The sequence below is a fragment of the Osmerus mordax genome, chromosome 13, assembly GCF_038355195.1.
Source record: "Osmerus mordax isolate fOsmMor3 chromosome 13, fOsmMor3.pri, whole genome shotgun sequence".
NCBI lineage: Eukaryota > Metazoa > Chordata > Actinopteri > Osmeriformes > Osmeridae > Osmerus > Osmerus mordax.
Genome location: NC_090062.1, coordinates 10,621,295 through 10,640,861, shown reverse-complemented (window position 1 = coordinate 10,640,861; position 19,567 = coordinate 10,621,295). Strand labels below are relative to the sequence as shown.

The 19,567-nt window shown below is 44.9% G+C and overlaps 4 protein-coding genes across 4 annotated transcripts; 2 read left to right on the top strand and 2 right to left on the bottom strand.

Annotated features, from left to right (window-relative positions):
- The first annotated feature begins 92 nt into the window (after positions 1-92).
- LOC136955878 (cadherin-1-like) lies at positions 93-4,703 on the top strand. The gene is made up of 11 exons (XM_067249654.1): positions 93-491; positions 1,295-1,399; positions 1,628-1,783; positions 1,900-2,041; positions 2,172-2,344; positions 2,557-2,646; positions 2,747-2,836; positions 3,110-3,265; positions 3,384-3,525; positions 3,656-3,828; positions 4,487-4,703. Exons 1-11 carry the CDS (start codon positions 429-431, stop codon positions 4,577-4,579), a joined length of 1,383 nt encoding a protein of 460 aa, XP_067105755.1. The 5' UTR covers positions 93-428; the 3' UTR covers positions 4,580-4,703.
- Positions 4,704-5,138: 435 nt separating this feature from the next.
- On the top strand, positions 5,139-8,965 carry snai3 (snail family zinc finger 3). The gene is made up of 4 exons (XM_067249655.1): positions 5,139-5,279; positions 5,885-6,052; positions 6,990-7,646; positions 7,754-8,965. The coding sequence occupies exons 2-4, from the start codon at positions 5,974-5,976 to the stop codon at positions 7,930-7,932; spliced, it is 915 nt and encodes a 304-aa protein (XP_067105756.1). The 5' UTR covers positions 5,139-5,279; positions 5,885-5,973; the 3' UTR covers positions 7,933-8,965.
- Positions 8,966-12,788: 3,823 nt separating this feature from the next.
- lto1 (LTO1 maturation factor of ABCE1) lies at positions 12,789-14,516 on the bottom strand. Its single transcript, XM_067249295.1, has 5 exons — positions 14,371-14,516; positions 14,116-14,221; positions 13,904-13,974; positions 13,679-13,796; positions 12,789-13,490 (listed from the first exon to the last, which is right to left on the bottom strand). Exons 1-5 carry the CDS (start codon positions 14,427-14,429, stop codon positions 13,419-13,421), a joined length of 426 nt encoding a protein of 141 aa, XP_067105396.1. The 5' UTR covers positions 14,430-14,516; the 3' UTR covers positions 12,789-13,418.
- A 2,358-nt stretch (positions 14,517-16,874) lies between these two features.
- On the bottom strand, positions 16,875-18,547 carry fgf19 (fibroblast growth factor 19). The gene is made up of 3 exons (XM_067249528.1): positions 18,334-18,547; positions 18,127-18,230; positions 16,875-17,186 (listed from the first exon to the last, which is right to left on the bottom strand). Exons 1-3 carry the CDS (start codon positions 18,545-18,547, stop codon positions 16,875-16,877), a joined length of 630 nt encoding a protein of 209 aa, XP_067105629.1.
- Between the last annotated feature and the right edge of the window lie 1,020 nt (positions 18,548-19,567).

The following is a 19,567-nucleotide window of genomic DNA, read 5'->3' as shown; positions in this document are numbered from 1 at the left end:
CTGGCAATTAGTCCAAAAATAAACTTTCTTGTAAGTATTTTTATTTTTTTAGGCAACCATTTTTCCAACATCTTTGTTCAACACTGATTTAAAGGGGTATAGTATAGGCTACCTGGTGGGTTATGGGGTCACTTTCGGCAGTGTACTTGACATGCTGTTTACTTCTACCTGATCCAGAATGCATTTAAGACAAAAGTGCTGTAAAAATGTGAGCTTAATATTATTTACCAACGTCTGTTTCGTACATAGCCACAGTTTCCCTTTCGTTGTAATAAATTACACTTGTCCACGTGGTTGCTGACTAGCACATATCCTGAGGGGGTGTTCTTTATGTGGCCAGAAAACGATTATCCGAAGTGGCAAAATTCAGTTTTGAACGGTGCTATAAAGGAATACTTTGGTTAGCCTAAAACTTTGAACACGGTGACATGTTGAGTATGATGGTTACCTTCAGGTTTGTTACATTGGTTGTGGTAATGTTTTTTTCGCAGGTAAGACTATTTCGATTGTGTTGTGAAATTGCATTTGTAAAAAGACTACTAAGAATTATTAGAATTGAGAGGCCTAGTATCACGGAATTACATGAGAAAATAGTCTCTTTTCCTCTATGCTATCACGGAATTAGGCTACGAGAAAATGTGAACGTTTACGAATCCGAGGTAGATGCTGATGAGATGTGGAGAACACAGCGAGACAAGTACAATTACTTTAAAAAAATGTATTGGTCTGAAACATTGAGACGCAAATGTCATTAACATGGCATTGTCATAAATTTGTCGACTTTACACAGGGTTGTGCAGACTGTCCGCACACTTCACACACCAGCGATAAGTTACCAAACGTCCACTGTCTCCAACTCTGAAACAATCACGTATGTTCTCATAAAACTGCGATGTTTTCTTGTAATTCCGTGATACGTATATCATAATTCTGACATATTTCTGTGGTAGATTATGATTACATGTTTATGAAATCAATACCTAGTAGGTTATGACCAAACTCTTGAGTGCTTTGTTTGCCAAATTCAGTTTTTCCGTGGCGAGCTTTACTCAGTTTAGTAGTTCATCCAAGTTTAAGACAACAGTTTTATTGGACTTTGATCACAGTTCCAGTTGTTATAGTTATTTGTGGATTTACTTGTTAATGATTACCTATTTCAATCTTGTTCCTAGTAGAAGTTTGTTTGTGTGGTGTGTTGTGTTAGGTGTGGTGGGGTGATCAAATTTCCTTGATACTTGACAATGTCAAGTTGACATGTCTTAATTGCTGTCCATGTATGGAACCCCTCCCATAGTTCAGTGTGGCCACAGGAGCAGAGAGGCAGAAGAGGGCCTGGATCATCCCTCCCATCAGCTTCCCTGAGAACGACAGAGGACCCTTTCCTAAGCCGATGGTGCAGGTAAGATGGATAGACCTCATAGCAGATATTGTGTTACTGTACTACTTGAAAATACTTTGGTGCACTTGATTCCGTTACCCACTGCAGTGAGGGCAGTTGGTCAGTTCTATAAGTGCAACCTGTGAGGCAAATCAAATTCATCAAGAATCTGACTCCAAGGAGTTTTTTTTAAATATATAAGTCTTTGCATTCTCTGATGAGGTAATTCTGATGTATCTGTGTTTTTAGATCCGGTCAGACAGCGATAAGGAAGCCAAGGTTGAGTACCAAATTGAAGGCCCAGGAGCAGATCAGCCCCCTGAGAAACTGTTCACCATCGATAAGAATACTGGACAGCTGTATGTGACCAGGCCCCTGGACAGAGAGAATCAGGACAAATACATGGTAGGGGCCTGGGGAAAGATGCCTTACTGGCTGAACACACATCCTCATTTTTATATTGAAGATCAAAGATCAAGTTTGTCTAGGTGATTAACGTGTGTGTGTGTGTGTGTGTGTAGCTTAAAGCTATTGCCAAAACTGGAAATGCTCCAGCTGAGGCCCCCATGGACATCATCATCTATGTCATAGACCAGAATGACAACAAACCTGTCTTCCCTCCGGAACCCTTCCTAGGAAATGTCCCTGAAGCTTCCAGTACAGGTGAACACACCGTTTACACTAGCCTAAGTCACAGTGAACATCTCCGTGAATCTGAAGCAAAAACTTGGCGTTGTGAGGCTGGGAGAAAGCAGTAAATCTGATCTATTTTCTTTCCCATTCCCACACACAGGCTTTGAGTTCATGCAGATGGAGGCCAAAGATGCGGATGAGCCTGGCAATGCCAACTCAGATATCCGCTACAAAATCCTGAGCCAGGACCCCCCTCTACCCAAAGCCAACATGTTTGCCATCAACCCTGTGTCTGGGCACATCAGAGTCCAGTCTCAAGGCCTGGACAGAGAGGTGTGTGCTGGGTTACTGAGAACTGTTATAGCCTGTCTGCCACTGAGACCTGTCATACAGCCAGTCAGTGGAACCTCCAATAGGCTGTGAGGTCTCCACTGCAGGTCTCCTGGAAATCCTCATTGGCTAATATAGGCCAACATTTATTGGTCAATCAAGGACATGGCAGCAGTTTCACTTGACACCAACTGAACACTAGCTCTGTCTTCCAGAAATACCCCAAGTACACACTGGAGGTCCAGGCTGCTGACCTGGAGGGTTATGGGCTGATAGGCCTGGGAAAAGCCATCATCACTGTCAACGTACGTGGGTGTGTTTGTGTGTGTGTGTGAGAGAGAGAGACAGTGATACAGTTGGTTAATAATGCTCTATCTGTTTCTGTCTGTTCTGGTCTTCCCCAAGTCCTGCACAGGACAGAAGAAGCCCTGCATCATCTCTCCTTTCAACTTCCCTGAGAATGACAGAGGACCCTTCCCCAAGATGATGTTGCAGGTAATATAGACTTCATATTGAGATAACTTTACTATTAGAAACTTGGGTGAACTTGATTTGAGTTACCCACTGGAATGAGGACATTTGATCAGTTCCAGAAGTGCAACCTACAAGGCAAATCAAAAGCACCTCTGTACAAAAAAAAACTTTATTGACAGGAATTATTGCCCCACTGGCATTTTGGAGGCTAGAGTGTCTCCAAGGAAAATGTGATTTTATATAAGTCAAGCTTTGCTGTCTCTGATAAGGTCATTCTGATGTATCTGTGTATAGATCGGGTCAGACAGCGATAAGGAAGCCACACTACAGTACCAAATTGAAGGCCCAGGAGCTGATCAGCCCCCTGAGAATTTGTTCACCATCGATAGGAATACTGGATGGATGTATGTGACCAAGCCCCTGGACAGAGAGAAGCAGGACAAGTACACAGTAGGGGCCTGGGGACAGAGATGCCTTACTGGCTGAACACACATCCTCATTTTTATAAAGATCAAGTTTGTCTAGGTGATTAACCTGTGTGTGCGTGCGTCTGTGCGTGTGTGTGTAGCTTAAAGCTATTGCCAAAACTGGAAATGCGCCAGCTGAGGCCCCCATGGACATCATCATCTATGTCATAGACCAGAATGACAACAAACCTGTCTTCCCTCCGGAACCCTTCCTAGGAAATGTCCCTGAAGCTTCCAGTACAGGTGAACACACCGTTTACACTAGCCTAAGTCACAGTGAACATCTCCGTGAATCTGAAGCAAAAACTGGGCGTTGTGAGGCTGGGAGAAAGCAGTAAATCTGATCTATTTTCTTTCCCATTCCCACACACAGGCTTTGAGTTCATGCAGATGGAGGCCAAAGATGCGGATGAGCCTGGCAATGAAAACTCAGACATCCGCTACAGAATCCTGAGCCAGGACCCCCCTCTACCCAACGCCAACATGTTTGCCATCAACCCTGTGTCTGGGCAAATCAGAGTCCAGTCTCAAGGCCTGGACAGAGAGGTGTGCTGGGTCACTGGGACCTGTTGTAGTCTGTTGTACTGCTTTAAGGAGGTCATTCTGATGTGTGTCTACTGCTATTAAGACTTTTTATACCCTGTTGAGCTTCTACTGAGACCTGTTTAAGTCTGTTGTCATAGCCTGCTTGTATAGGATTATTATAGGGTTTGTTGTGATTCAATAATTATCAAGACTTACAGGATGCAATAGAAAGAACATTCCAAGTGTGTTCATGCACAGAGAGAAGATTCACAGCAGTGGTGTGAGGTTTTGCACAAACCTTTATATTAGGGAAGAACAAAAGTAAAACCGTACATGGCATAACAAGGAATTTAAGTTCGGTTTCAAAGACAGTATGTCTGTTCGTTGATTATCAACTAGCATCTGTTTACACTTGTTTTAGAGCCTTCAACACCACATTTTGTGTGAGCTAAAGGAAAGCATGGGCCAAAGGTCTGCAGGCTTTCATGCCTTTACCTAAACAAGTCACCATACCCACATTTGGTCATGATGATATAGGCAAATATCTACCACAAGTGTTATAAACTTATAGATTTATAAAGGCTGCTACAGGTTGTTTTAGACTACGGTACATCTAATATGCATTTCTAATGTGTTTTTATGTGTTTCATCACTCTGACTCACCTGCTCTGTCTTCTAGAAATACCCCAGGTACACGCTGGAGGTGGAGGCTGCTGACCTGGAGGGTGAAGGGCTGACAGGCCGGGGAAAAGCCATCATCACCGTTCAATAAAAATAATTTAAGCTTTGCTAAGCAACCTATGTTGGTCTGGTGTGATTATGTTCTTTACCCTGCTTGAACATTATTGATGCACATTTATGATTTTTTTTATATATCATAAGAGATATAAGATATACCGTATGTTGTAATATACTATATGATACTGTATATGTGATTTGTGTGGCGTATATCTAATGGTAGCTAAGGGTCCTACCTCTGGCACTGTCCCTGTTTGGACACTAGATGGCGTTTGGATCTCATTGGATCCTACCGTAGTCACCAAAAACCCTGTACATCTCATACAGTACCCCAAATACACACATGTATAGCACATTTAAAACAATATGAAGACTTATACTTGCCAATGCATACAAATAGAGACATTCAAACCAACAGTACATACCTTTTCATCAAGACAAAACAAATCTCTACTTTAAAACTCTACAAATCTCTTTCAGTGGCTTGGTCTGCCTTTGTCTACCTGAGCTGGCTCCTTAGGCCTGGTCTATAAAGTTGTAATATTTATTTTCTTCTCCTTCCCTTGCATCCTCTCTGCATCTTCCCGGGCCCCCCATCCCTCACCCTTTTCCACCTTCCTGCTCCCCTCCTCTGCTTCTGGGCAGGGGTGGAGGGGAGCTGCTGTCTCAGACCTCTATAGACCTCCGTATTGTCCTGTCAGAGCTCGAGACCTCTGAATGGCATACATAAAAAGGTAAAGGAAGTGGGCATTATGGATGTGTAAACTCAATTCAATTTACCGTAAAAAAAAAAAAGCGTACTTTTGAATATGAGTGCATGGTGAGATTTTTGGGGGCTATTTCTTTAATCTAGTTAGTAACGCTTACAGGTTGCCAGATCCTTACATCATATAACGACATTGGCCGGGTTTCCCAGATTCGTTAAGAAGATATTAACGCTAACAGCTTCTTAAGAGCGTTCTAAGAACGCTCTAGAACGCTCATAGAACGCTCCTAGGAAGCTCTTAGCGTTAAGAGCTTCTTAACGAATCTGGGAAACCCGGCCATTGTTAAGGCAGATATTAAGAACCATTTATGCATGTAATCTACTTCAGTTTAAGCCTACATGGTGCCGTGAGCATACATAGAACTGTTGCCTGTTTGCCGATGCACCTGTTCAGTTGGGGTATGCTGGTTGACGTGGAGGTTCTGCCCCTTGCACTTGTCTGTTCACTCTGATTGGCTAGACAGTGTGTATGCAGATTCCCGGCGACCCCCTGCACCTGACTCTCCACGCCGCTAGAGAATGTGCGGTCAGAGACAGACAGCCCCTATAACTAAACGCTGTTTTACTACACAGGTCGGCAACTTCCTGAGAGCTCCCAGTGATAAGAGTCCGCACGGTTATGTCCTGCAGTCAGCGCTATTTCATAATTCTTATAAAATAAGATGCCACGGTCCTTCTTGATTAAAAAATACCTCACAAACAAGAAACCAAACTATGGGGAACTGGACTCCAAAACAAATGGTATGTCACTCTTTGAAGTATTTTAAAACTGATAATAAATGTATAAGATTTTTTTTTAATACCGGTTCAAAGCTGTACATGTTTGAACTTATATTTATAAATTCACGTTGTTCGAAAAAGTCATATTCTTTAGGAATTGTTTAGGAAACAAGTTTTACTGAAGTAAACACATTAAAAACTTTTTCCTAGTTATTGGCTACAGGTGTTGTTTAAAGTAAACTGTGTGCCCTTGTTTGATGTTTTAATTTTAGGTGAGACTAAAGACACATTTTTATCATTGACTGAATCATATTTTCTATAGACCTACTACTTTATTATATAATTACACAGACCTACTCTTGATAGCTAGGCTAGTTGTTTTTCTGTTAAGTAAATACTTGTGAAGTGCATGATACCTTGCTTTGGACTCAAACGACGAGCGGTTCGAGTTTAGCAGGTGCAAAATCCGACAGACAAAAGAGGCGCGTATTGTTCCCCCTCCTTCATGGGATCTGAAGCACCCCATTTAGCGCCTTCAAGAGGCTAATGTAGCTCCGGCCGGGGCTCCCAGGATCCACAAAGCTGCCTTCAATCTGTGTTTTTGTTCCAATTCAGCCCTTTAAAGCGAGCTAGACTCCCGTATTGATCCACTGTCAAGATTACCATCAGAAATGTAGAAAAACTGTAGGTCTTTGTGATGTGAGAGTTTTCATTCAAAGAAATAACTTGAGTGGCAGAGACATAAAACAGCCTACAGCCTCAAAACCGTGTTTAAGCCAAATCAATATGCAGGCTATTACCCTCCCCTATTTAAACGATGTGAACATGGAAAGTTTACTGAAAAGTTTACATGTTGCCTTTTTTCTGGCCAAGTCTTGTCTGTTAGGTTACCTCTGCACACACCCAAATTAATTAATGTATGTATGTGTGTGTGCATGTGTCTATGCATCCTTTTCAGGTGTCCAGGCCATTTTGTCCCTCCATGAGTTACCCTGTCTCATCCCCAACTCTCCTCCTCATCCCCAGTCTGGTTTTCCCGGGCTTCTCTCCTCCTGCTCTTGCTGCTCCTCCTGCTACATACACCCCCCTGTGGTGGCTAGTCAGCCCCCTAGGCATAGTGCCTCCTCTCTGGGCAGCCCGGAGCAGGATAGCCCCCTGTCTCCTGCCCCTGGCTCCCTCAGTGACTCACACTCTGTTGTAGAACCCAACGGAACCACAGAACCTTTCAAATCTCTGGAACACCATAACTTTCTCCCTCCACCCCAGACCCTCCTTGCTCCTTGTCATCCCCCTACTCCTAGCCGACCCCCCAGCCTCCCCCCTGGTCTCGCCCCTGGTCTGGGCTTCCTCCCTGGGGTTGGACAAGAGCGATTTGAGTGCTATGACTGCCACAAGGCCTACTTTACCTTCTCAGGCCTGGCCAAGCACCGACAGCTGCACTGTGACTGGCAGTGCCACAAGTACTTCAGCTGCAAGTACTGCGACAAGGAGTACGTCAGTCTGGGTGCCCTGAAGATGCACATCCGCACACACACACTGCCCTGCGTCTGCAGACTCTGTGGCAAGGCCTTCTCCAGACCCTGGCTACTTCAGGGTCACATACGAACTCACACAGGTGAGACTGCGTGCACACCTGTCTAACCTGGGGTCTTGTGTGTTCTCCTGCCTTCTATTACTCTGTCAGCTTTGTGGTTCTGACTGGCCTTCTGCTTGTGGTTGCAGGTGAGAAGCCTTTCTCCTGTCCTCACTGCAGCCGAGCCTTCGCTGACCGCTCCAACCTACGCGCCCATCTGCAAACACATTCAGACGTCAAGAAGTACCAGTGCAGCAGCTGCTCCAAGACTTTCTCCCGGATTTCTCTGTTGGCCAGGCACCAGGAGGCCGGTTGCCTGCTCAACTGACTGGGGTTCCATAGTACAGGGGTTCTCAAACTTTTTGGGGGCCAGGGACCACTTACAGGGGTGAACATTTTCCAAGGACCCCCCCATAATCGTAACACCAATTCAGCATACCCTTTGTGCTCTTAACTGGACACAATATGCTTGTTTTATTTCTGTAAATGGCCCCCATCTGTAGATTATAATATATGTGTCACTTTTAAATGATACAGCACAATTTTCCAATGTTATCATTTATGGAAAATTATTTCGCGGACGCCTCGGCTATGGCGGATCCCACTTTGAGAACCAATGACATAGTAGAGCAGGGAAGGCCGCCCATGCCTACCCTGGTCTACTATGTCCTACCTTGGCTTACGCTGGTCTACCCTACTCAACCATAACCTACCCTGGTCTATTCTGCTCAACTATGTCCTACCCTGGTCCACCCCGGGCTACACTGTCCTACCCTGGTCCACCCTGGGCTACACTGTCCTACCCTGGTCCATCCTGGTCTACACTGTCCTACCCTGGGCTACACTGTCCAACCCTGGTCCACTCTGGGTTACACTGTCCTACCCTGGTCCACCCTGGTCTACTCTGGCCTTCCGTGATCCACCCTGGTCTATCCTAATCTACCTTCATATCCTCTATCCTAACCTAACCTAACCTGACCGGGGCTGACTATATCCTACTTACTCCAGACTAGGTAGCTCCAAGACCATCTCCAACCCCACCAAAGACTCAGTATACACTGAACTGTGATCCTGGGACTACATAGAGACAAGCATATCAGGGATAGCATTTAACAATATACACCACCATACACTGTGTGGTTTGGGTGCCATGAAGATGACAAGGACTTCCTCCTCAACCTGCTGATGTGATTGGTGGAGGGTTTCACTTCACAGAATTGTGGGTGTATTTGCTGCATGCTGACAGAAATACTTGAATGAATATTATCCATTGACTTTCAGTTCAACAGCGGAACTGTCAGTGCCTTGTAAAAATGTGTATAACTGCTAACGGTTTGTGGGAGATTTAATAAATACATATTTTTGTACGAGTACCTGAATAAGAATGTATTCAGTCTGTTGGTGTTGTAATGAAGCCGGGGAGATGTCAGGGTTGAGATTGACTCAGCCGGCTAGTTAGTGCTGCTACTAATAGTACACACACAGACACATACACCGTAGGAGCCAATAAAAGCAGATTCTTGCTCAGACTGGGACAAATGTCAGAAAACCCTTTTCAACATTATCATCACTTGATACTGCACTAGGGAGTACAGACCTGTGGTTGTCTGTAGTTACTCCTCTCTCAGTTACATCTCTCACTCTTTAAACCCTCTCCACCCCATAATTTATCCATGGTATTTAAGTTCTGTACAATTTCGGCAAGGACACACAGGGAACCTGGTGGAAAACAAGGAGCATCTACATGAAATTGATCTGTTTGTGTGTGTGTGTACAAGGGAGTCCTATGACGGGCATAGCTCCAGGTCGACCCAGGGGCAGCTAAGTCACACCCTCGTTTTTCTTCAGCTGATTAAAATGTCTGTTTGTAGGGCAGCTGGTGGGGAGTGTGGGTAAAGGGTGGGGGGATTTTACGAGTCTAAATAAGAACTGTGATGTTTCCCATCTGTAATGGCGCATGGAAAATTCTTATTAGATATATCTGCTTATAAGCAGGTGGAGGGGACCAGCAGAAGGCCCTGCATGGCGCCATGCCAAAGCTGGCATGTGTGTGTGTGTGAGAGTGTACAAAGGGGGAGGGAGTTGACGCGTTACGAGGGGGGAATTGGGTTCTGTGTGTATGAGTGTGTTTGTATGAGTGTGATTGTGGGAGCAGAGGGGGAGTCAACTCTTTCCAGTTGCTCAGCACAAGTGGAGCAGCTGAGAGTTCCCCAGATCCTGTACTGTCGGCCCGTCTGTCCATCCTCTCGCTGGCCAGGAGAAACGCAACTTTTCCCAATTCAGAATGCCGACCATGCTTGGCATCTTCCCCAGGCACCCCTGGCACGTGCAGGTCGGAGCCACTTTGCCGTCTGACAGACATGAAGGAGCCGGGGTGGGGGTCGGGGGGGTATGAGGAGATGTTGATGTGAGAGTTTCATTCACACTAATCTTGTCTATAAAACATAAATATAATAGTTCAGTCCTTCTTCACAGCCAGAACCCTGACAGACGTACCCACACCTAGGTCCCTGTTCCCCATACTTCTACACAGCCAGAGCCTTACTCCCCACACCTGCCCAAGATTGGAGTTCTGCAGTCAGGCTCCCTGTGGAGGTGCGGCCCCAGAGAGAATTCCAGTGGAGACTGACATGGAGGACACATGGTAGACGCATTCCTCAGCAGATCCTGGCTGGAGCCAATCTCAACCCATCCTTCACCTCTGACACACGTTCACACATATTTAAGGAAATACACATACACACATTTTTGATTGCGATTGAGGTGCAATGATGCTAATTAGCTAATTACTTGGCTTCTAAGAATACAGTTTTCTGCATCAATCTGTGAGATATACATCAGATGTACTAGATCACAACTGGCTCCTCGTGGATGCTTTCTCGGGAAGCTCCAAACCCAGTGGTAGACGTGATCTTGACCCGCTGTCACCATTCTCCATGATGTCACCTGACTCCGCCCAGTGCCGCTTGCTAACTTTAGCTCCTGTGACTCCACAAAACAGGCCTGTGTTTATATTTATTCTGCTGGGCTGACTGGAGCCAGGGAGGGAGGGTTGGCAGGGCTGCTCCCAGAACAAAAGCAGAAGGGTTAGAAATAGAGGCAGAGGTTCTATTCCTGGCCTAGTGTACCGTGCCCCCCACCCCCAGGACAGTGGAACCCAAAGAGTTTCCAGCTACACAGGAGTGGACACCCGTGGCCAGGAATCTTAAGCCTCCCCATCTCCTCTCTTGAAGGAGATATCATAAAGTACAGAGAAAACATTTAGAAATAGACTACATGTTCCACTAAACGCCTATCATTCTTTTATTTGATCCACAGATTGGTCTGAGCGTTGGATAATTGTGGTCCAGAGTGCTGTTAAGTGTGTTCAAATTAACCTACCCCTAGGGCTGATCAAAGATGATGTTTTCCCAGTGTGTGTGTGGTGTCGCTCAGCCATTCTTCTGAGGCCTGGGGCTTTATACATGGAGAGACTCATGCTTTGACAAGGTGTCAAATGAGAGGGCATGGCAAGAGTATGTGTGTGCATCCTATAGCAAGTCTAGGATGGCAGAAAAATGGCCTAGCTAGGATCATGCCTGTCAGAAGACTAATATAAACCCTGAGGACTATTAATAAAGCTCAGGCTGTTTATTCTCAGCTGAGGCCCTGCTATGTGGCAAAGTGGCAGAGTAATACTACCCCTGATGCCACTTTTAGCCCTGCCCAGACACACTGGGGCTATTAATAGCCCCTCCAGCGGATGCTATCTGCCCTGGGGGGTATTTTGGTGAACGACCTCTGCCCAGCCTTGCAGCCACTCAGATTTACAGAATATTTTCCACAGTGAGTTGTTGGGCATGTATAAATATCTGTGGGCCGTGGCTCGCTGACACAAGCTGCATGAATACTATGTGGTGCACTTGTTACCGAAACCCCCAACCCCTGGGCAGCACTGGGCTGGCTGGGAGAGTGTGGGAGGGGCTTGGGAGGTAATTATATCTGTCCACTTGTTGTGGAAAAGCAATGGAGTAGACTCATAACAGGTGCAGCTTGGTAACATTTAGAGGCACACACACCTACACACTCGCCTCCCTATTTTCCATCGGGCTGGGAGGTTGTTTTAATCCAGAAATTGAGACTGCTGGGTCATTTGCTTTCCACACCATAACCTTTGACCCACACAGGTGAGTTTGCCCAAAGACTCACACACCTTCACCTCAGAATCTCAAACACACCCCACCTTTGGACTACAAACGCCTACCCCCTTGCAGCACAACATCAAGGCTGGATTAAGATCCAGATTATTGCTAGTTAAGGGTTAAAGTACATAATTAGTGACAAGTTATTGATGTCTTTGTCCCATTACCATTGAACTATGATGGTGAGGGTGACCCAAATCCTGTTCCCAGGCCCCTGTGTGAGAGCGTATTTGTGTAGAGAAGAGTTCAAGGGCCAGGTGTTTTTGGGACAGCTTTAAGAGGTGTTGTGTGTGATGATGTTGTCACCCCCCCCCCCCCCCCCCCCACCTCATCCACTACAACCACCAACATCTCATTAAAATACACAACGTGAAACATTACTTTACTATTCAGTGACTGTAGTGATGATGCTTAAACATCCCGCCTGCTCTTTGTGCCCTTGCCTGATTGGTCATTGTGTGTCTGGCTGGTTGTTCTTTCTCTGAAAGACTGAAGTGTGTTTTCACATATTATATTTGCTGGACCAGCCAGTCGTCATTAAGACCTCCAAAAGAGGAGATGAGGGGGGAGGGGGTCGAGCGAGAGAGGTGAATAGAGAGTGACAGGTCTGTGTATTGGAGGACAAACACAAGCACCAATCACAGAACCTCTTCCACCCACACTGTGACCCCTGTACCCATCACCATGGTAACCTAGCCACTTTACCTTGAGGAGCTGCTGTTGGGCTCCCCCTGACCTGTCATGGCTTGTCACAAACTGTGGACACACATCACACCAACCTCAAATATGCATTCTGTCACAGTCTCTCACATGCATGTAGACACACACTGTAGGGATGTCTGATAACGTATGCCTTTAATTCCTGTGCGAGTACAATGCAGCAGATTCAGTTAATATTCAGTTCTGTGTAATACAAGTCCTCCAAAATGTTCTGTTTTCAGTGTGCAAACTCCCTTTGGGTTCTTCTTAGTCCTCCTCAGTAGATCACAAACCCACCCTGTCAAACAAACCTGCCCAACACCTAACCCTCCTTTAAGTACAGCAGCCTCCGCAGCCAGACAGCACCTAGTGGACAACCCACTCAACACTGGGAAGTTGTATTTGTATATGCTGTATTTATTTGAACAGAGGCCCTTTTGGATGCAGAGTAAGTTCCTTTGTTTCTCCAGTCCCTTTGCACAATATCTGAACAGAAAAAGATTTCCGCCAAAAGGCAAATAAACACAGACCTCTTAACAGCATACCCACAATGTTTAAGAAATATTTTATTAACTCCTTCATACAGCATTATATACCTAAATCAGGTCCGTCACTAGAACCTGGATGACCAGGAGCCTGATCTTTTTATGGTATTTTGGTCCACACTCCAAATGTTCCCACAAACGCCCCACCAGTTCAACACTTCATCAGCAACACCCCACTATCAAATCACCTCACTCTGAGAACACAAACATCCTCATCTCCAATGGCAAAAGACAACCAGAAAACACCAAGTCTTCTCTAAGAGACCACAGCACAACAGCATGTGACATCTGGCTGGTTGGTCCACCTTTGAGGGGGGCACTCTGACCCGCTAACACAGAGGTCGGCCATCTTGGCCTTTCCTGCCCTTTGTTGGAGGGATCAGCCTTCCTCAGAAAGTGATTCCTCCAGATCCATGAACATACTCACTGAAGTCTGTAGGCACGTTCAGTAGGGAACAGACCTGGAGATATAAGAGAGGGGCAAGGGAGAGAGAGAGATACAGACCAGTGAAAGGGACCAGGGGAAGAAAGTAAGAAGGCAAAGCCCAATTTATGGAAGAAAAAAAAAGGTACTGAAATGTGATCTGCGGGTTGCACTTCAAATCTGACTAAAATACTATGTCTATGATATTTCAGGGTGACTGCATACCTGTCTGAACTTGGCACGAAGCTTCTCCATGTCCTCCTGTAAGTTCTCATATTGAGGGTTGTCACTGGGAAACTTCTCGAGCAACGAAAGCAAAACCTCCAGAGCCTTCAGCCTTTTCCTGATTAGCACAGAGACCTTCTGTTTACATTATGCCTACAGCAGCACAAACACATCTAAACTAGTTATCCATGGAAATAAGAGGCTGATGCCTATATATCCACAAACCTGGCTTTGGGATCTGTGCTGTTCTGAAGAATACTCTTCCAGGTGACTGCGAAGCCATGGTAGAAGGAGACCTATCAGAAAACATTCAAAGGAACTTTATAAAATAGTTTAAGTAATACTCTACATTCTCTATACAATTTAGTTTTAGCCATGCTTTGTTTTGGTGACACCAAATCTATTTTTTTGATTGCCGGCCAGCCTCGTTCACATACCTCTGTTGAAAGCTTGGCGCCGTGAGTCGCCCCGTGCATTCGACCCTCCATTATCCCTTGTCGCGTGCCCTCGTCAAACCCCTCATGGTAGCCCTCCACGTGGAACCTGTACATGTCACGTTTACAGTTCACTGTGTATGTGGTGAAGGGACAAGGGCACAATTGCTATGGCTAACAATAAAATAGTAGCAAGTTAACGTTAGCTAAAATGTGAACACTAGTCATGTTAGATAGGAGATTTAAGGTTGCGCTTACTTGTCGTCCGCCATGAGAATACAGTCAAATATATCTTCGCTCCCTGAAGAGAGGGCCATCCTTGTACAGTAAAGAAACAAAATAAAGAGACCCAATCTCGAACCGCTGACTAAATTACTGCTCTATTCTCCTCTCGCGTATAAGCAGCTTCCTCTTCACTCTCGCTCCAGAATTGTTGCTGCCATCTATCAGCCCATTACTGCCATCTATCGATTGAGAAGTTGCTAGAGAAAACTGGATGAGATCATGATGGCACGATAAACTCGACGTCCCCGCAGTTTTCTAATTTTACAGTTCTGCAACTACGCCTCGATAGATGAGAGAACTAGTCTATAACCTAACCTGCAGCATCAACTCATAAGAACCGATATCCCAATTTTACCATAGCATGGGCAGTGGTGTAGCGGTAAAATTATAGGTGGGTAAACTATGAATGTTATTATTTATTTATGTATTATTACGTTTCATTAGGCCTATTTAGATGGAACCAGTAAGGTTTGCTTGTATCTGCATCATCGTATTTGAAAGCACGTTATTAGGCTAGCCGCTAGCGTTTGTCCCTGTCTTAATGCGATGTTGTGCGAACCAAAACAACGTTTACAAACGTGAATTGATCTTACTCTGTACTTGAGGCCTTTTGCGGGCATCTGTGGGAGTGGGAGCACTCGATGGTCTCTTCAAAAATCGCCTGATATCAATGGCTAATTTATCCATTCCGACAGGTAGGCTAATCCACAACGTGTATGTGTTTACATAGTACTTCGTGGATCCTGCCGCCGCAGCCGCAACGCATTGATTGGATGTTCACAGACAATATACAGCGCAGTTGAAATGATTCAGACTACAGCGTTTATATGTTCAACAATATGACATTTTGTTTTGGGCGTTTTAAAATTACACCAAATTTATTTCAAACGATTCCAACGGCAGAATAGGAGGCGCAGGGAACTTAGATGTTCGTAAACGCACATAAACGCTATTTAGAGGTGGATAAACGCTATTTAGGGAGTCAGGTGGTTGAGCGGTGAGGGAATCGGGCTAGTAATCCGAAGGTTGCCTGTTCGATTCCCGGTCATGCCAACTGACGTTGTGTCCTTGGGCAAGGCACTTCACCCTGCTTGCCTCGGGGGAATGTCCCTGTATTTACTATAAGTCGCTCTGGATAAGAGCGTCTGCTAAATGACTAAATGTAAAAATGTAAATGTATTTCCCAATTTCGGGAGGTGCGTAAACGGCGTTTACGTGCGTTTAGCCCCCACTACATCCCTGAGCATGGGTGGAAGTAGGTAGCCTATGTAGCAACAGATCGCAACTTCCACGGCGTCAATCAAATCAGAGACAAAGTTCGCCTGCCTTTACAGACGAGGGCGCCATAAAACCAAAAATCGACTTTGATGTCAAAGTATCGGTAGCCTACCTCGTTGAAGTGCGATTTGCGGAGATTGAGTTTATCGAAGAGGCCTATCACATTGTGTACTAGGCGATAACAGTGATAAGAGTGTCATGCCAGCCAGAGTGTGTGGAAACCAGGTACGTAGCCCAAACGTTTGCCTATTCTCTTCTCCAAGCCGTTGTAATACACTGGTTTAACTTTATGAAGACTTCCAGGCATTATAGGCCTACAAATAAGAGACATGATACGTTTGTTGTAGGGTAGGAGTTGTAGGCAGGACTACTTTTAACACTTTGTTCCCAACCTCCTCCTGCACAAGCACAACAGACCCTCGCTCAGTGAACCTCATCGATAAGTCCCATGAGGTGTGCTGGTCACAAAGTGTTCAGAGATGAACTGTCTCAGAACAGTCTACAAATATTTTTATGATGATCCCAGGTTGTTATGATAGAACACAATCAAAAAAACAACAAGGTATTACACATTAACCTTAATTATTTAAACTACTGTATTGGGATACAAATACACTGGTAAACTATTTGAATCGTGAAAATATGATTTTTTTCTTTTACAAATGTACAAAAACATTCACAGAAAGAGTGCATTTGGGCCCAAAAACAATGTGACCATGGATAACTCTATTAAATATACTAACATACATATTATTATGGAACTAAAAAAATACTCTGATGGTATTTCAGTTCCTTCTGGGCCTGAATATCGAGAGTAGTGAAAGTTCACTTCTGCCAGAAGACTCACACCTTCCAATCACCTGTCTGTCCTGAAGGTTCTGCACCAATGACATGTCTGTTCCTGATCAGAATCAGAATTTGGTTTGATCGGTCTGCACCAATCCTGGAGGTTCCTCCCAAAGGCCCAACTCAACCTGGTCCAGCCCTCCACGCACGTAAGGGAAATACACATGTCCCTTATCTTTTCCACTTTAATGACCAAGTTCCTGGTTCATTTCTCCTTTCGGTTGTGGTGTGGGACATGTTCACCCTCCATCCTATGGTCACATGCAGCACTCTAATGCCTTGAGTGGAGGACTGCAGCGCATAGTAATATCTAAACGTCTGTTTCTGGTCTTTCAATCTCTCACAGCCCCTCCTCATGTGTGGCTGAAGCTGGGGCTGTGGAGCAAGACCTGTGACAGTCTTCCAAACCCCTCCAGGATGTCTGTGTGTAGGCCTGTTGTGGGACTCTGCTCCTGGGGTCCTGTGGGTACTTCTGTAGCTCCACTCTCCAGGGTGCTCATCCTGGGTAGGAACTGGGCAAGGGCTGGGAGACCCCTGTCTCGACCTTGGTGCCTCTGCCTATGGGGCCCCAGGCTGACCAGGGTTTCGTGCTTCTCTGAGATGTAGACATTGTAGCCATCTGAGAGCACCTTCTCCCTGAAGGAGCAGTCATCTGTATAGGTGCTCTAAATGGGAGTATAGTGGAGGGAAGAAGAAGGAGGAGATAGATGAGAGTTTAGTTTAATTAAGGAGAATGAAAGTCAAACAGTATTGATAAAGGTTTCATTTGTGCACTGGCTCTGGAAAATTATAAAATATGACCCGAACTATATTAACTATAATCCTGTACTTAATCTTTTTCTTCCTTTTCTTTATGCCTTGTTTCCTGTCCTTCACGCACAGAGAACAGCTTTTATCATGTATGTGCGTACATCCTGCTTCAATTTCCTCAAGAGTTATTGACACAGGCATGGTGTGTCAGTCAGGGGTCAAGGTTGTTGTTGCCCTCTCTTCCCTCTGTGCGAGAAACTCCGCAAATACAGACCCGCGGGCAAAGGTTGCTGCCCTTACACCAAATATTTTCAGAATACACTAAAGTATTTTCCTGAAAAGGGCTGGTGTATCTATGGTGAATACCCAACGCCTCAGTCTCCTTTGTGACTAAATGAATGTTTGCATGTGTATGGTTTGTAGGGTTGTGACTAGCATGCTGCAAGGCTCCTTAGAGATGGGCTTGACTGAAACCAACCAACAAAACAACTTCTCAATATGTTGACATGTCCATTATTTATTTTGTTAATGTGCTACGATCATATAATATTTTTTTTTGTTGTTCTTTGCCACCCACAAAAGCAAATGTTTGCTCATATTCAACACATGAAGCAATGACCTGCCTATCTGCAGGGATGTTTCAACGGCAACATGAGCCAGACAGGTATAGCAGACGATCTGTCGTGTTCTAAATGACTGCATTCTAATCCTCTAACCATTATTAACATCTAACAATGAGGATGTAAACTCTTATGGTATAGTATGTAAACAAATTGAGCCTGGTTCGGAACTGTGAGGAACGTTTGACCAATATTATGTGGACTATCATCAGTGAGATATCATGTTTGTTCTTACCGACGCATAAAGTCTTCCATCGCTCTCCATACACAAATACTGAGACGCGGCCACTCCTTTGATGGCAACGCTTCCAGTGTTCACTGAGCGAATCTCTAACAAACCTGCAGCATGTCCACAGAAGATGGAAATCAGGTGTTTGACCTTGCATAATAAGGGGACCAAATCTATAATCTAGGTCAAAATGCGGTTATAGATCATACTCACTTTGAGGGCTCTGCTCGACAGAGCTGTGCACCTTGCCGTCTCCATGAAGCGACACGTGCAGTCCGTGTTTGGCTGCGTAGAGATGCCTGAGGCGAACCGTTTGTCCCCATCCGTTGCTGATATACGGCCCAGAATCCGGTAACGGCAAACTTACAACCCCATAGCCAAATACAATGTTGACGACGCAAAACGCAGTGAACACCTTTACCTGCATTTTTACTATTCTCAAACTCAGATCTCCTTTTAACCCCCCTTGCAGGTCTCTCTCTCCTCCAGTGGCTGTTTAGTAGTAAGCGGACATCCCCTCCTTTAAACGAGGGCTCTTATCAGTGGAATCGATGGCCCTTTTCCCCTTGCCAATTCTGAGAAACACACACCCCTGCTTGACGTCCAACAAAATCATAGTTCATGTGTGGCCATGATGCCTGAGATCTGGGGTAAACAGAACAGTCTACCCCCTAATTATTTTTTCGACACTATAATTTACAGTAAAGTAAAAAGTGGGAGAATAATTTGTTTAAAACGGTCACTATTGTGCACAATTATATGAATAATTTGTAGTTATAGCCTATCTACTACAACGATGCAATTCAAGGTAACACCGCTCTGTGTGGTGAAGTGGTGACCTAAGTGGATAGGCTTACTCGACTTGCGAATTTGTTGGAATGACTATTATAGCTTCATCACTAACACGATAGTGTTGGGACCACTAGGAAGCCTATGCCTATAGGCCTCATGGCCGTGTTCAGTATGAAGTGAGTGCTAAAGGCTACTGCTACTGTAGAGCTAGTAGGCTGTAATAGCCGATTTATTACAAGCTACTCTAGACTGTAGCCTATAGGGCCTCCTACATAGCCTACTGATGATGTTTGATTCAAGCCACATGCTGGCACACAGGCAAGAGATAATCCTCGTCTGGGTCAAGTACCACCAACACATTTTCCGATTATCTGATTTTGACAGAGAGCTTCCGTTGCATTCCGCACTCTTGAACTCTGTTGGCGGTTAGATTTACATAGAAGTTAAAGAGTAATCGAGAATAAATATCCCCATTCATAAATATGAAGTTAAAGCCCTGGATTGTGAGTGCTTGTATTTGTAGACTTCGGTTAGTATGGTGGTCTAGAAAGGGTTTGCAGGAAGTTGGGGGAAGCACGAAACACCCCGAGATTTTAACATCACCTTTCACACATTGTAATGACGGTGTTATGAGATTTGTGTTCCAATCTCCCGT

Coding starts and splice junctions, on each gene's coding strand:
- snai3 (XM_067249655.1), top strand. CDS start 5,974: ATGCCACGGTCCTTCTTGATTAAAAAATACCTCACAAACAAGAAACCA. Junction 6,053..6,989: donor ACTGGACTCCAAAACAAATG/GTATGTCACTCT, acceptor CATCCTTTTCAG/GTGTCCAGGCCATTTTGTCC. Junction 7,647..7,753: donor TCACATACGAACTCACACAG/GTGAGACTGCGT, acceptor TTGTGGTTGCAG/GTGAGAAGCCTTTCTCCTGT.
- lto1 (XM_067249295.1), bottom strand. CDS start 14,429: ATGGCCCTCTCTTCAGGGAGCGAAGATATATTTGACTGTATTCTCATG. Junction 14,222..14,370: donor ATTCTCATGGCGGACGACAA/GTAAGCGCAACC, acceptor TGACATGTACAG/GTTCCACGTGGAGGGCTACC. Junction 13,491..13,678: donor TTCGTGCCAAGTTCAGACAG/GTATGCAGTCAC, acceptor TTATATCTCCAG/GTCTGTTCCCTACTGAACGT.
- fgf19 (XM_067249528.1), bottom strand. CDS start 18,547: ATGCAGGTAAAGGTGTTCACTGCGTTTTGCGTCGTCAACATTGTATTT. Junction 18,231..18,333: donor TGTCGAGCAGAGCCCTCAAA/GTGAGTATGATC, acceptor GACATGCTGCAG/GTTTGTTAGAGATTCGCTCA. Junction 17,187..18,126: donor ATGGAAGACTTTATGCGTCG/GTAAGAACAAAC, acceptor ACTCCCATTTAG/AGCACCTATACAGATGACTG.
- LOC136955878 (XM_067249654.1), top strand. CDS start 429: ATGTTGAGTATGATGGTTACCTTCAGGTTTGTTACATTGGTTGTGGTA. Junction 492..1,294: donor TGGTAATGTTTTTTTCGCAG/GTAAGACTATTT, acceptor CCCCTCCCATAG/TTCAGTGTGGCCACAGGAGC. Junction 1,400..1,627: donor TTCCTAAGCCGATGGTGCAG/GTAAGATGGATA, acceptor CTGTGTTTTTAG/ATCCGGTCAGACAGCGATAA.